General features: G+C 38.9%; 1 protein-coding gene and 1 long non-coding RNA gene across 2 annotated transcripts; one reads left to right on the top strand and one right to left on the bottom strand.

Annotated features, from left to right (window-relative positions):
* The first annotated feature begins 325 nt into the window (after window positions 1–325).
* Window positions 326–16,660, top strand: LOC111465979 (CBS domain-containing protein CBSCBSPB3). Its single transcript, XM_023110499.1, has 14 exons — window positions 326–770; window positions 860–1,031; window positions 1,133–1,265; window positions 10,021–10,191; window positions 10,939–11,017; window positions 11,115–11,228; window positions 12,045–12,111; window positions 12,243–12,348; window positions 12,488–12,546; window positions 12,822–12,928; window positions 12,999–13,117; window positions 14,093–14,175; window positions 14,251–14,340; window positions 16,067–16,660. The coding sequence occupies exons 1-14, from the start codon at window positions 616–618 to the stop codon at window positions 16,244–16,246; spliced, it is 1,635 nt and encodes a 544-aa protein (XP_022966267.1). The 5' UTR covers window positions 326–615; the 3' UTR covers window positions 16,247–16,660.
* On the bottom strand, window positions 7,886–9,293 carry LOC111466150. The gene is made up of 2 exons (XR_002714329.1): window positions 9,199–9,293; window positions 7,886–8,804 (listed from the first exon to the last, which is right to left on the bottom strand). It is a non-coding gene; the product is annotated as an uncharacterized LOC111466150 (long non-coding RNA).
* Window positions 16,661–16,774: the final 114 nt, after the last annotated feature.

The raw sequence follows: 16,774 nt of genomic DNA, 5'->3' as shown, positions 1-16,774 counted from the left end.
GTTTGCACTTTAACGACTTTTGAGCCTAACTATTGAACTCGGTTTTGCTCGCTTTGGGCTTACCTATTTGAACCACAGCTCGGTTTTTCTAAAGAAGATAAATGTAAAAAATTACAACGTAAAGGTCGATCCGAATAATAATAATAATCGATGTATATTTAAATTAAAGTAGCATGAGTGAAAAAAAAAAAAAAAAAAAAAAAAAAAANATGTATATTTAAATTAAAGTAGCATGAGGAAAAAAAAAAAAAAAAAAAAAGAAAGAAACGACATGTAGAAAGGAACTAATCGGGATGTCGTTTGGTAGATTGTATTGCAAAAGACAAAACAAAAAGAAAGGCCGCGTGTGGCTGCTTGTCAGCCAATCCCTCACATTCGACCGCCTGGGAAAGAGACAAAGGGCTTGGCCGGTTTCTACTTCCGACGCCGGGAGAAAGTTGGGGCCACCGTATCCTTGCGCCATAGTCGTCATACCTCTAATTTCTCTTTCTCTGATTTCCGAGTCAACCTTTTCAATCCCAATTCCATTTCCATTGACCCTCAATTCATGCATAAACTCCTTATCCCAATCGGTTCAGAAGGGAATTAAACCCTTAATTTAGTGTTTTGTTGAAGATGAGTACTCAGCTTGCTTCTTCTTCTTCCCAGAGGAGGAACTCCCACACCCAGAAACGGGCTTCTTCCATCTCCAGCAGGAAGTCGGTCTCCGCCGATAATGGTAGCGCTAGTAATGGCAATGTTCCCAAACCGGGTTCTCCTCCTCAGTTGCCGTGAGTGGTGTTTTTTTCTTATTGGTTTGTTTCTGGGTTGTTGTTGTTGTTGTTGTTTTGATATTGTTGTGGTTTTGGGGATGATGTAGATCTGCTGCTGCTGGGGAAAGGACTGTGAAGAAGCTGAGGTTGTCGAAAGCGCTTACGATTCCGGAGGGGACGACGGTTTCTGAAGCGTGTCGACGAATGGCTGCTCGTCGTGTTGATGCTGTGCTGCTGACGGATGCGAATGCTATGCTTTCGGGTATTCTTACGGATAAGGTTTGTTTTGAGATGTTATTGTTTACTCACTTCTGAGTTCTTCCTAATATTGTGTTTTATTCTTAGTATTTTGTGTTTGTTTGTGGTGATGATTCTATCAGGACATTGCTACCAGGGTTATAGCAGAGGGGCTGAGGCCGGAGCAGACAGTCGTATCGAAAATTATGACGCGGAATCCCATTTTTGTTGCTTCAGATTCACTTGCTATGGAAGCCCTCCAGAAAATGGTTCAGGGTTGGTTTGTTTTCCGTCTAATTCATTTCTCTGATGTTCTCATATGTTTCAATCTTTTTTGCATGGATTAACTGGCTGATTGTTGCTTCTTAGATATTAATTAAGCAAAAAGTCTCAATCACTTAAGCGGAGGAGGCCGTACAGGCTCTCTCTTTGGATGCATAAACGAGCTATTTACCTCCACACTGTAACGACGACGTTCTTAGGGAGGACAGAGTCTTAGTGAAAAAAATTTAGCTCTGCAATCTTTCCTAGAACTTGGTTTGATTTGTTATAGAAAATGTTCAACCACTAATGACTGTCAGCCCCCTAGAGGATCCTATAGAGGACGAGGAAGATCAACCCCTACGCCAGTAGACTTTCCCTTCATTAGGAAGATCGTGGTGCCATCTCTTCACAGAAAATCAGATTTTTGGTCAGACATGGGTGACCTTTTTAGTCAATCTTAGGGGCTTTGGTGCACTAGGGGAGACTTCAATGTGCCCAGATGGTTAAAAGGGAAGTCTAACACCAGTAGAGCTACTTTTTTGAGTTCAACACCTGTGGGGTGGGTATTTGAACCTTTACCTTTTGTTCGAGGATATAATGTCTTAAACAGTTGAGCAATGTTTAGATTAACAACGATAGAATTACTAGAAACATGTGAAAGTTTAGCTCTTTAATTTGCTCCCTCGATCTTGTGGATCCTCACATAGTATTGGCCCATATACGTGGTCCAACCTCAAATAGCAGCTTACTTTTGTCCAAAATTGATAGTTTTCTCGTTCCTTGAGTTTGATTTAAAATTTGCCAATATTAAACAGTTCTGTGTAATTTCCCATTGCACTCTGCTACATGTCTCCTAGTACCATTCTTGTTACATGTTCATCTTAGAGCTCGAGTGGACTTTTTCAAAGAATTGAGAGCAAAAAGGCTTTCTAGGCTGACTTGGGACCCCTTTCCTGGAGTTTTGAAGAAGGATTTTCTGAGATGGGACATACCTACAAAAAGATAAGTGGAGTCAGGATTTGGCTTTGTGGACTTGCACATCAGAAGGCAGTTTAAAGAAGAAGAAGCGACAGCGTGGGTTGATTTGAGCTTCATCTTATGCAGCAACCATATATCAAGTGAGGAAGATATTTGGGTGTGGCCATATGAGAAGTCTGGAAGTTTTACAGGAAAATCTCGCTAAACAGCCTTGTTCCCTCGTCTACAAACAATCCTTGCCTTCATACAAAGGCCATTTGGTCCGGTGTTTATCCAAAGAAGATTAAATTCTTCCTTTGGGAGTATGCACATTTGGCTTTAGACACAAATGATAGACTCAAAGGAAGTTCCCTTCCATGACTCTCTCTCCAAGTAGGTGTATCCTTTGCAAAGCTGATTTGGAGACTCAATCACACATCTCAGCTTTTTTGGGAACAATTTGAGGTTTGATTTTTAATTGGAAGTTGGCCCTACCAAAGGACCCCACACTCTTATCTTTACTCCTATTGGGACACCCTTTTAAAGACATGAAGGAACTTCTTAAGCAGAATTTGGTCAGGTGTTTATATGGTCGGTTTGGATTGAAAGAAACCGTAGTGCTTCTGAGTCCAGAGAAGAAACATATCTGGTCTTCTTTGATATTGTTCTGCTCCTTGCTTTATCTTGGTGCCAACTGAATTCACTTTTTTCCTCTTGTATTATTTCTTCACTTTTGCCCAATTGGAGATGTTTATTGTAACTCCTTTGGTTTTGGGCTTTCTCTCCCCCTTGTCGTAAATTTCATACATCAATGAAGTTTTCTTAAAAAAAAAAAAGAAAAGGACATACTCTCTTTTTAGTAATGTCTGAATCTTTTGTGGTACATTTGTGGTAATATCTCCAGCTCCATTTATCTAGAAGGGCGATGTTCTTCTCCTTCATCAAATATTAGCCAAGACCTCCCTTTTCAATCGGGAGGTTTATGGGATTCCATCGGACAAGATGTGTGCCATCTTTCCATCAATAGTTTCTGAATATCTTTCTATTTATGTAGCCACTTTGTGGGACATTTTGAATAAAGACATATAGCAAAGTAGGAAGGTTGGATAATATGGCTTGTATCAAGGTGAGCCTGCTGCCTTTAGATGTGTAGCATGAGGACCATGTTGATAGCCTTATTTCTATTTTTTCAATGATGATCTTCCAGAAGGAGAAAGATTTGGGATTCCTAGGTAAGGGCAATCCTAGATGCATATTCGGCCAGTCACCTTTTTACAACCGTATATGTTGGCAAAGTCTTTGATATCCTCTGTGCTAACATTGTTGCCAATGGTCTTTGCTTTTTGGAGGTTGATGTTTTGTCCCAAAAAAACTTTGGAAGTTTTTCACTATCTTAAATATGTTTTTTTGTGGAGAAGACATCTGGCAAATTAGGTAAGAGAATTGTGTCATTCGCAAACTGCAAGTGGTTGATACTTAAGCCTTCATTACCAATATGGAAGTCCTTTACCTGCCTTACTTATTCTGCCTTCGTAAGTAAGCGACTAAGGCAATCCATTACTATTATGGAAAGAATAGAGGATAGTGGATTCCCCTGTCAAAGACCCCGTGTGGCATAGATTGTTACTCTCAGTCTTTCATTGATGATGATGGAAATTTTTTTGGAAGAGATGCAACCTTTTATCTCCCCTTCATTTTAAGCCAAAGCATTTTGCTTCAAGAATGTTTTTTAGGAGAACCCAATCGACCTTGTCGAAAGCTTTTTCTAGATCAAGTTTGATGATTACACATTTTTGTTTACTCCTTTTCCATTCATCTATAAGTTCATTTTCCATAAGGGATGCATCAAGGATTTATCGTCCCTCTACAAAAGTTGTCTGCTGTCTAATAATCATGGAAGGGATAACCCTTTTGTGGTAATATCTCCAACTCCATTTAGCAAGAAGGGCTCTGTTCTTCTCTGTCAAATATTAGCCAAGACCTCCCTTTTCAATTGGGAGGTTGATGGTATTCCATCGGACAAGATGTGTGCCATCTTTCCATCAATAGTTTCTGAATAATCTTTCTATTTATGTAGCCACTTCGTGTGACATTTTCAATAAAGACATTTAGCAAAGTAGGAAGGTTGGATAATATGGCTTGTATTAAGGTGAGCCTGCCATCTTTAGATGTGTAGCATGAGGACCATGTGGATAGCCTTCTTTCTATTTTTTCAATGATGATCTTCCAGAAGGAGAAATATTTGGGATTCCTAGTTAAGGGCAATCCTAGATGCATATTCGGGCAGTCACCTTTTTTATACTGTATGTGTTGGCAAAGTCTTTGATATCCTCTTTGCTAAATTGTTGCCAATGGTCTTTTCTTTTTAGAGGTTGATGTTTTGTCCCAAAAATCTTTGGAAGGTTTTCACCATCTTAAATATGTTTTTGTGGAGAAGATATCTGAACAATCAGATAAGAGAATTGTGTCATCCGCAAATGGCAAGTGGTTGATACTTAAGCCTTCATTACCAATATGGAAGTTCTTTATTTGGCCTACATATTCTGCCTTCGTAAGTAAGCGACTAAGGCAATCCATTACCATTATGGAAAGAACCGAGGATAGTGGATTCCCTTGTCAAAGAACAAGTGTGGCATAGATTATTACTCTTAAGTCTTTCATTGATGATGATGGAAATTTTTTTAGAAGAGATGCAACCTTTTATCTACCCCCTCCATTTTGAGCCAAAGCATTTTGCTGCAAGAATGTTTTTGATGAAAACCCAATCGACCTTGTCGAAAGCTTTTTCCAGTTCAAGTTTGATGATTACACCTTTTTGTTTACTCCTTTTTCATTCATCTATAAGTTAATTTTCCATAAGGGATGCATCAACGATTTGTCGTCCCTCTAAAGTTGTTTGCTGTCTAATAATCATGGAAGGGAGAACCCTTTTGAGGCGTTTTGATACCACCATTGCTATATTTTGTATAGTCCTGTCGTAAGACTTATAGCTCGAAAGTCAGTGACAGTGCGAGTTATCCATTTTCTTTGAGATCAAATAGATATATGTTTTATTTAAGTTTCCTTCGATAATTCCATTTTGCAAAAAGAAAAAAAAAAATCCTTGAACACTCTCTTGATATTGACTCTTAGAATGTTCCAACATTTTTTTTAAAGAATTCGAAGGTAAATCGATCCAACCTGGGAGTTTCGTCGAAACCCAGAATCTTTATTTCCTTCCATACTTTTTCTTTGGTGAATGCAACCTCAAGGGAAGCTGCTTGGTGTTGATTGATTGGGCTCCAGTCAAGATCGTGGGAAAATTTAGTGATTGTGTTTATCTTTGTATATAATGGCATATAAAAGGACACAAATTTTGAGACGACTTCCTCTTTGTTGTCTAAATTCCGCTTGTGTTGATAGAATTTCCATGATAGCACTCTCTTGTTTCTTTGAGGCCATTATGCTATGAAAAATTTGGAGTTTGTGTCATCCTCCTCGAGCCATCTTTTTTTACACTCTTGTCTCCAAGGTTGCTCTTTCTTTGTAGCCATTGAAATGAGTTTGGCTTTCATGAGCTTCTTATGTGCGTTGAACTATTGTGATAGGTCGGTTTCCTCCATTTGGTCGAGAAGAGTAATTTTTGTAAGGAGCTGATTTCTGTTTGTGGAAATACAACCGAAAACCCCTTGTTCCATTTCTTAACGTTGTTTTTAACCATTTGAGTTGGTTAATGAATCCATGTCCTTAGCCACCAGCTAAGCGCGTGGGGCCCCATTTGAAGCAACCCATGGAGAGTACAATGGGGTAATGATCCATTGTAGGTCTATTCAGTCTATTACTAAATTTTCCAAGGAGACCTTTAGTACCAGAATTCATGGTGGCAACACTCTTACCACCGAAAAAGATATTGAGAAAGAAATTGTTGACTATTTTTCCCAACTTTATTACATCAGTGAAGGTCCATGCTTCACTTTCAATCGCCTCATGCGGGCTCCTTTGACCAAGACCTGGGAGGAACATCTTGTGGCCCTCTTCCAAAGTGGAAATTTACTGGGCAGTTGTGACTTGGCTAAGCTAAAATCCATTCTTCTTTAGTGTACGGCGGGGGTTTCCTCGACTCCTGAACCCTAGGTTGTATCCTTCCCCTTTTTTCTTTTACCATTCAACATTTCTTGTAATAAGATAAAAAATAAATAAAAAAAAGTTCTTCCTTTTGTGTGGCAAGTGCTTCATAGTAGTGTTAAAAATGACACCTTGGGCTGCATATTGAGGAAGTCAATCTCTTTGATATTGTTGCAGTGTTGTATCCTTTGCAAGAGAGTGGCAGAGGACCTTATCGCCTTTTGTGGAGATGTTATGTTGCTTCTTTGATTTGAGAGGACCTTATCACCTTTTGTGGAGACGTTAGTTGCTTCTTTGATTTGAGACTTCCTTTTCAGATGTTCAACGTCAGCTTATCTCACTTTGAATTGTGAGCTCTTTGCTGGAAGAGTTTCTTCTTCAGTCACCCTTTTGTGCTTGGGGGTCATTTTATTGGTTTTTGCTATTTTGTGGGGCCTTTTGCTTGAAAGAACTAATCGTATTGGTTAAGAGATCTTTGTCACGACCCGACTTTCGAGGCTTCGAAAGACCGAACCGTGACTAAAAAGACGAAATCGAAAACAAATACAAATAAAAAGAAAATAAAATAGAAGGTAAAATTCTGGCAAAATTTAAAACAAGAAAAGGAAATCAACGACACCAAAATTAAATATAAAATCAAAGTCAAATGTTACAAATAGGAATTACAAATATAAAATGAAATACAAAAGACTCTAAATATGAAAACGGACAAGAGACTCTAAAAGACCGACAAGGGACTGACGCTCTGGAACGACACCCCTCTGTGACAGTGTAGCTCTTGAACACCTCCCCGTATCGACTGGTACCTGAAAAAAAAAAAGGTGAGAAAGGGGTGAGTATAAGAATATACTCAGTAAGCAACCTACTTGTAGGCTCTTTTCGCATCATTATCTTAGTAGGTATCCACAGTCTTATCTCTGGGTTCTAATGAGTACGAATCACGCTACAACTATCTTTTCTGTATCTTAGGAGGCTTGCCCATCTTATGCAATGGAATGATCAATGTCCAGAGGTGAGGCGCGACCTCATAAGTAAATCTGAGGGGATCGTATGGCTGGATCTGAATACGTGACTCTCTCTTTGAACATCATCCGTGGAGGTTAGCTAACAACCCTCACACGAGACCATACATCCACTAAATTCAGGGTGCGACCCCCTGTGTGCCGGTCAGCTACTAAGTCATCCTACGTGGCCCCACGTCTCCCGCTTAGGGACGGGTTTCTACGGCCCAATAGTCCTGTTCAGAAGACCCCTTAGCTATCACCACTAGGTCTGGGCACCTGTCACACTTCCCTGACCGGATCTGCCAAGCTCAACGATCTCCGTACCGGAGATCTGCCTCGATGGTACGATATCGGAGTAGAGAGGGAAGTGGAGGTTCTGATGATACTATCCACACTGCTCAACTCTAACGGGCTACCTACAGTTACCGTGGTCACCTACTATTCTTTCTAGGGTGGAACTTGGTGGCTTAAACTTGGATTCATGCATCTCTAGGATTCTCGTGCAAGGTCTCACAAACCTATCGGGTTTGGAATTCTGGGCTCTGGATCCGCTGGTAATCGTTTCACGGGTCTAAATGCATGGTATTCTAGAGGTTCCCCAATCTAGGGTCTCGTCTAGCCTACTTAGTCACAAGCACCCTAATCTAAGCTCATAATTTCTTCATATTCAACAATAAAGATAACACAAGCAATCATCATGCATAGGAGTTAACATGCAGCAGTTCATGCAATATTAACAAACATGCTCAACGGGAAGATAACATCCATCTTCACCCGGAGCGCAGATTTCACAAGTTTCCCATCCTCCTCATGCATACCTACATTATCAGAATCTCAATGTAAACAGATTACATCATCATTCATAACTAGAAGCCATAGATTTCCTTATTTATTTCATTTTCATGGTTTCTATACTAATATGCTAGGTTCGGTCAGCTAGGTTTATGAGTATGATAGCATGCATGCTTATTCCAAGCGGTTCCTACAAGTACTGCTCGTGGGAATCCAAATGGTTACTTATTTGGTTGACGCGTGCCTTCCCAAGCTCGAATTATTTGCCGGAAAAGGTTCCAAAAATTCTGTAATTTCCTTGATAGGTCCTAATTCACATAAAAATAGGATCAGAGTTGAAATTGGGGCGAAAAACAAGCAAACGAAGGCCAAACGGGTGAGAGAATGGGGTCCCACGCACCAGCAGGTCCTCACACGCGCTGGCACACGCCCACATGCGCTAGGCACACGCGTGGGCAGTGCCGCATTTCGAACCTAGCGGCCGCAGACTTACCTTCAAATTTTATGAGCGCGACACGTGGCGCACAGTGTTTGGCAGGAAACGTCGGGTTGGACCGCGGGTTTTCGGACCGGTTCGGCGGGTGTACGGGTCAACCCGACTCAGCGCACCAGTGGAACGCTACCACGTGACGCACGCCGGCTCCGCCGCGCTCTTCCGTTCGTCGGTCGACGCATAGCGGTCTCTTTCTCTCTCCTGCGTGTGTTTCAAACTTCCAGATGTTAGCGTTTTCGATCTATTTTCTTCGGATTTTCTCATCTTTCAATCCGTAATCCATATCAACAAAGTTTCTTCACGAAAATTGTAGATCTCATATTCTACTTCTACAATATATTTTTCCTTTATTTTTTTCCATGAACACAAGATGAGTTAAGGTAGTCCAAAGATACGGAAAAACTCACATTTTTTTGTTTTTGATCGGTTTACTCGAAGTCCGATTAAACTCCAATTTTCGTCTGATTCTCGTCCAGGAACTTCAAGAAACCTGTGTGAATCTTATTTTAGTTACATATCTCAAAAACTCCAGATCTAACGCTCAAGAAACTCCTCAGATCTAGATAAAATCGAAACAAGAAGTTCGGAACCTTACGTTGTCCGTTCTCGGATTTTCTTGCCAGAATGAGTGAATCCACCACCCAAACTCCTTTTCCAGCACCGAGAGAGGTTTCGAAGATTCTTGCCTTGGATTTGATCTCCCGACGGTTTGTCTTCTCTACTCTTCCTCTCTCTCGAACCCTAACTTCTTCTCCTCTCTCTCTCTCTCTCTCTCTCTCACAGCTCTCTCTCTCTCTCTCTCGTTTTTCTTTTCTTTCTCTTTCTTCTAGAGCCCAAACAACTAGACCCCTTAGGTAAGAGTAGGGGCAAAATGACCCTTTTGCCCCTATGTTGTTATTTTTATTTTTTTTATTTGTTTATCTAAAAATTCGGATATTACAATCTTGGAAGTCGGTTTTGGTATGTGTAGTGGATAGGATCATTTTAGATATATCTTGGCTGGGATATCATGTCAATGGGCATTCCATGGGCTTTTGATTGTACTTCAAAATTGATTCTTGATACCTTAGAGCTATTTTATGAGACGGCAGGTATGTCTGATTTTTTGATCTTCCGTGTCAATATTCTAATGAAATAAGCTTTTTTATTTTCTTTTGTTTCGACAATATGTATATTATGTCCGGCTTCATGCTATAATTAAATTGTTCTTTTAGTTGGTTATTTATAATATAAGTTGGAGTATTTACTTGAAGTTCATGCTATTATATATCTACAATAGCTAAGAATTTTAATTTTGGTTGAATTTTGCGCTACATTTAAGTATTTAGTATTTTGTTGGTAATGGGGTCTTTCTTCTTTGGTTTATCCTTTACCTGATCACTGAAGCATCCTACATTTTACCCGTCATTTTCTATAGGAAAATTTAGGCATCTTCCTGTTGTTGAAAATGGGGAAGTTATTGCTTTGTTGGATATTACGAAGTGCCTCTATGATGCCATATCAAGAATGGAGAAAGCTGCAGAGCAGGGTAGTGCCATTGCTGCTGCTGTTGAAGGGGTGGAACGCCAGTGGGGAAATGATTTTTCTGGTATGTTGTGGTTAGCTTATGTACTTCTTTATGTGACCTTATTGCATATTTTTTATGACTGGTGTTATGATGGTGGATTTAATCAAATTTATACGTATCCCTTAGCTTGAAATAGTAATCTCATAAATGTTTAAGGGAGTGATGTACATAAATGCTTAAATATGATCATGTATCATCAGCGCAATTGATGTAAATTTTAATGTTTGGCAGTAATTATAGCTATGCATTGTCACTAATGATAATGATGTTAGATACAAATGAAGGTCTAAACACATATTACTTTGCTAATCTTTGAGTTGGTTACTGGTGAACGCACACATGAGGATCCTCGCTATTTGAATTCTAACGACAAAAGGAGATTATATGTGCACACCTATAATGGAACTCAGATTTAGATGAGAGATTAATACGTTATATTGTTGCTATCTCTGTTTGGTTCCTAAAGATAGAAGGATGTTTATCTATAATTTGCATGCATTGGTATAAGCATTAGTTTTTGTTAGTGCCTAGGGAACATTTATATGGGCATAAATGACAAATGATCCATTTTCTAATTCATAAGAATGACTTGTTTGTTTGGGAAAGGTATGCGTGGCAACAATCCTACATTTTAGTAGGAAAAGCCTTGCATTCACCTTGAGGTCATTGCATACCACTTACAAGTCTATATTATTTTATTTTTCTTCAACATATCATTTTCATATTTGGTTGTATAATTTTTACTAAACTTATTTATCATCATTTCAGCTCCGTATGCTTTTATAGAGACGCTGAGGGAGCGGATGTTTAAACCTTCCTTATCAACCATTCTTTCTGAAAATACCAAGTACTTTGTCTAGCCTTCTTATTTCTCTGTAATTTGAGGAATATATGTAGTTCACCTTTGGATCATTACCAAGTTTTGTAGCTTTTTATGTTTTCAGAGCTGCAATCGTTTCAGCATCCGATCCCATATCTGTTGCTGCAAAAAAAATGCGGGACTTGCGAGTTAATTCTGTTGTAATGACAATGGGAAACAAGATTCAAGGAATCCTCACGTATGACACTTCTCTCTAATATTTTTTCTATGACTAGCTTTCTCCTTTTGATACTTGTGCCTAATAATTTTACAAGCCAAATACTTTATTATTATTGGTTTTGAATGAGGTTTTAGCCACCGACATAAAAGCCTTTGTATAGTAAGTTGGTAGAATTGAACAGTCGTCATGTGTAACTTGACTTATACATTGTAGTTCTCCTTGTCGATAGATGATGGTTGAGGAAGGGACTTAGACTGAGTGGCTTCTACTCTTAGCCTTCAAATCCATATCCTTGCTCATAGCTAGACAGGATATATTCTCTAACCATATTCACTGGGCAAAATACATGTAAAAGTTTCATTAACATATATGTTGTAAGTCTAAAGTATCTTGCTATTTTTCAAATTAAATTTAAATAGGTACACATGCCCTTTATAATGGTGGTCCGAGCCATAAAACTAGGTCTTTCTTTGTCCCATCAGTGATGTATCTTGTGTAGTAACAACAGTGGAGAGCAGAATCATTTTGTCCATGTGATGTCTTTACTGGAAAATTTGTTGGTTTTGGATGGTGTTTTCTTACAAAAGTCCATGATTTCAATTGATTTCAGGTCAAATGTGTTTCCAAAAATTAAAATGCCAAATTTAAGCAGCCTTTCCATCTCCTATATATTTTTGTCGGTTGTTTGACTGCTGGTCTAATGTGGATGTTGGGTACAAAACTTTTACATTTAATTCGTCATGATTCAGAAGATCTTCTTTTTTCTCCTAAATATTTATTTACTTTATTGTTATGATAATGTGTTTGCTTATGTGTTCTGCAACTGTACTGCAGTTCGAAGGACATTCTCATGCGAGTAGTGGCACAGAATGTTTCACCTGAGTTGACTCTGGTGGAAAAGGTTTGCTTTTGAAAAGCTATTTTTACTTATTACTCTGTGCTCTTGGAATGTGGAATCATCAAATACCGTGTTGCTCTGTATTTACTGATCCTAGTGTATTTGATTCCTTTTCCAATCTGCCAATTCTCAAGGTAATGACCCAAAATCCTGTGTGCGCGACTGTAGAGACAACAATCCTTGATGCATTGCACATAATGCATAATGGAAAGTTTTTGCATCTTCCTGTTTTGGATAGCGGTGAGAACTTTCTCAGGATCTGAATTCTACAATGTGAATATATCCTCCCTCTCCTGGGGAAAAGGATGTAAACCACTAAAATGAATTGAAATCCTTAATATGGAAGTGATTTTTAATGATAACATCATTTATCATGCAGAGGGGAGTGTTGTTGCTTGTGTAGATGTTCTGCAGATCACGCATGCTGCAATATCCACGGTAAAGCGTTTCTGTCTCACTCTCAGTTATGTAATCATTAATCTTATCAAAATAGCTAATAGCTTTCTATGGGCATAATTCTTGAATATTAATGGATGAAAACTTTTGGGGCTTGCATTTCTTGGTGCTCTTGCAAATCTATAGTGGCAAGATTCATGTGCACATTTTTGCATAAAATTGTACTCGTTGAAGAAGCTTCTGCCTTAATTGTGATAATTAGTTTTCATTAGGAGGTATTAAATGTCAATTGCTGATAAAGATTTTTGTCATTCAAGGTTGAAAGTGGCTCTGGATCTGCTAATGATATGGCAAGCACAATGATGCAAAAATTTTGGGATTCAGCACTTGCTTTAGAACCACCTGATGATCTTGATACACATAGGTACGAATTCTCAATAGCTATGTACTTGTCTGATTGTTTCTGATTGTAAACCTTCGTGATAATTTTGCAGTGAAATGTCTGCACTCATGGCTTCTGAAGGGACATTAAACTATCCATCTCTAGGTCTTGGAAACTCATTTACTTTTAAATTTGAGGATCTGAAGGGTCGGGTACATCGCGTAAATTGCGGTGAGTGCTTATGGTTTTTATGAACTCCCTTGCTGGAAATAGTAAAAAAGCTTCCAAGTTGAGGCAACAAAAACTGAATTTTCGCAAATCTACTCCACATTTTGCTCTTCATTGTGAAAAATATACTGTGATGTTCCAACCATACTTCCGCATCTGACAGTAGAGCTGCCACTACCTTGTGTCAAAGAATGATGTTTTTCTGACTCAAATTGACTCTCGAAAAAATAGATCTATAAGTTTAAGTCCTAAATGTTCGGAAACGAGAGATAGAGACCACAAAGCTTCCATTAACTTCCATCGTAGTAGTTCACATTCAATGAACTTTTGGAATCATATAAGGATTTTTCTCTCATTGATTTCATCTGAAGGTCTCTATGATATTTTCTCTTTTATTAGAGGTGTGTTAAACACAGCTAGTAAGTCGTAGCCATCACTTTTTAGATTCCTCGAAAGCACCCCTGTTCTCCCTTTGGGAAGATATAGCAGGGTAATGAAACGCTAGAATCTGTCCAGAAACCACGTTTGAGTGGAGTCATGTGAGATCCCACATCGGTTGGAGTATAAGGGTATGGAAACCTCTTCCTAGTAGACGCGTTTCAAAAACCTTGTGGGGAAGCCCGAAAGGGAAAGCCCAAAGAGAGGACAATATCTAATAGCAGTGGCAAGTCATTTCTATTTTTTTTTCCTTCCTGTTGCATTTAGGCCTCTTATACCTGCCATCAACAGTTGAATTAAAGGATCTTTTCTAAATCACATTTTCCCTAAGAGGGTAACTCCAACCTCCCATTATAGAATGTTCATAGGGTGTTTCCATTGGCGAGAGTGTGAAGACATTAATTAACCCCGGTGAATTTGGTTTACGCCTTTAAACAAGGGATAATAAAATATACTGGTGAACTGTTCTGTAATTTAGTGATGAAATTGTTAATGGATTTCTAATTGCATGGAACTAATAATTAATAATTGTTTTTTTAGGCACTGAGACCTTAGACGAGTTGGTGTCTGTCGTGATGCAAAGGGTTGGTGCTACTAATGGTGCTAGTCGTCCTCTGCTTTTGGTATGCTTCTTACTGCTTTTCTGACTGGAATTTTTTGAGTTTATTGCGTAAGTCAATAGTTTTGTTTCTTTCCAGTATGAAGATGATGAAGGTGATAAAGTAGTTCTTTCTACGGATGGCGACCTCTCTGGTGCTGTAAATCATGCCAGGTTCACAGGACTAAAGGTAGTTAATTTAGTAAAAGTTTTCAACTTACACGTTCTGTTTTTTTTTTCTTTTGTGATATCATGTTCTTATTTGAATTATTCATAATTACCCTAAAGACTTATCTTCAAAGGTTCTAGCATTCCTTGCCTTCCACAGATGTCATAAGAGAGCTCTAAAGGCACAACTCGCCACCACTTTGGCTTTTCCTTTCAAATTCCACCCATTCACTATAGCAGCTCAAGCCTACCGCTAGCAGATATTGTCCTTTTTGGGCTTTCTCTTCTGGGTTTTCCCTCAAGGTTTTAAAACATGTCTGCTAGGAAGAGGTTTCCACACCCTTATAAGAAATGCTTCATTCCCCTCTCCAACCGATGTAGGATCTCACAATCCACTCCCCTTGGGGGCCAGCGTCCTCGGTGGCACACCGCCCGGTGTTTGGCTTTGATATCATCTGTAATAGCCTAAGCTCACCACTAGTAGATATTGTCCTCTTTGGGCTTTCCCTTCTAGGCTTTCCCTCAAGGTTTTAAAACGTGTCTGCTAGGGAGAGGTTTCCACACCCTTATATTAAATGCTTTGTTACCCTCTCCAACCGATGTGGGATCTCACATTCACCCCTTCCATAAGCCAACCATCCACCTTTTTAGGAAGAAACAGAAATACCCAGCAGCTCTACGACATGGCTGCACGATCGAGAAACAAACTCACAATTAAGAAACAAAAAATCAATTGATTCACCCTCTGTTAAGCACAGTCTACAGTCCGATGGAGATGGGGGCAACCCCTATACGTTCTCTGTAATTTGTCATCTGTGTTAAGGCTTCTGTAGGCCAAAGACCTGAGAAATACTTTTAACTCTCTTTGAGCGCAATTGTTCTCCCAAATCAACTTAGTTAAGGTCGTGCACACAGCTAAGCTTCTCCACCAAAGCCACCCAACTATTCTCTCCATCAAATTGAGCACTTTTAAGGCCCACATTCCACGCTTGACTATCACCAACTGCATCTGCACCTGGTTTATATGTTCAACCTCTCCAATTCAAATGTCTGATAGCGATTGAGCACTAATTGTGCAAGGGTCACCCTACCTCCTTTAGACAAGGCCACCACGTCCAAACATCCAATTTCGCCGAGTTCATCAATCAACGGCTCCCAGAATGCTGCATACTTCTCCTAGTTTAGATATTTAGGAGAAGTGTGTTTAGTTTGGATAATGTGCATCAAGAGGATGATACAAAGCTTAATCTTCCAATATCTTTTGAATTCTTATCCTTTACTTTTCTGTTAGCCATGTAGGTTATTGTTATGTCTATTATCATTGTTAATTTGCTAATTTGTGCAGTTCAGCTAGTTTGTTTCTTTCTATTACAAGCTGCATTGTAGTTAGTGACTTTACTCCACACCAAAGTTACACTAGAGCATTTGGATCCTCTAGTTTTATTAAATTTCAGTACCCATTTATCTTGATGCTGAAAATCAAATGAATCTGTTATATCTAATATACTGCTGAATTTAATATCTTTTAACAGACTTGGTATTGCTCTCCTGGTTCATAATGTAATTAATGTCGGTATCTTTTGTGTACCGTCTTAGAACTGTTATTCTGGCATTTACGTTCTCTAGCAATTTAGATGGTACTGCAGGCAGAATATGAATGCATTTTTATGCCATTCTAGTTTAGTATTTTAAATTTTTATGCAATTGACAAGTAGCTGATTGGTTTACTCGTTGGAAAAAACTTGCAGGTTTTAAGGTTGCATTTGGATTTTCCTGAGTCGATCCAGCATAGTGAAGCCCAAATCGATGCACCATTAGACCAGAAACCAGGATCCGTACCTTTATATTCTGGTGCTTTTGCTGCTGCCATTGCTCTAACAAGCATTGGTGTATTGTTCTATTTGAAGCGCTCCAAGATACAAAGCTAAAAGACAAAATTATTGAAACAGAAACTGAGATATAAGTTGCAACACCAGTAGGGTTTTGGTAGAATAAATCACACGGGATGATGACATTTGAATACGGTGAAATCTGATGTCGGGATCAGAAAAACGCGTCGTTTTTATGACCTTTAGAAGCTATGGCTCTCTCTGTTCTTCAGAAAAGAATACTGAGTGAGCCATATGCTTTCACATATGTGATGTATTAGACAAGAACTATGAGTGGCATTCATAAAATGCTCTAATACCAATGTAAATGGAACACCTCTGCTCATTTCAGGAGGTGACTAATTTAAGCTTGGATTACTTTCTCTCCCATGGAAGCTTTTTTTGAAAGCAATGATTGTTGATATACAAATGACCTGAATGAATACAATGGGAGCTTATAAGTTTATGTTGTAATAGGAACAACAACTCTCACATTGTCTGGAGATTACTTGAAGTGCAAGAGATTTCTTTGGCTATTTCCCATGCCCAAGAAATCCTGAAATCATTCCAATTTTAAGCAGGTTCTTG

This window comes from Cucurbita maxima, unplaced genomic scaffold, assembly GCF_002738345.1.
Source record: "Cucurbita maxima cultivar Rimu unplaced genomic scaffold, Cmax_1.0 Cma_Scf00030, whole genome shotgun sequence".
Taxonomy (NCBI): domain Eukaryota; kingdom Viridiplantae; phylum Streptophyta; class Magnoliopsida; order Cucurbitales; family Cucurbitaceae; genus Cucurbita; species Cucurbita maxima.
The sequence above is the reverse complement of the archived record's forward strand: the minus strand, read 5'-3'. Positions and strand labels throughout refer to the sequence as shown.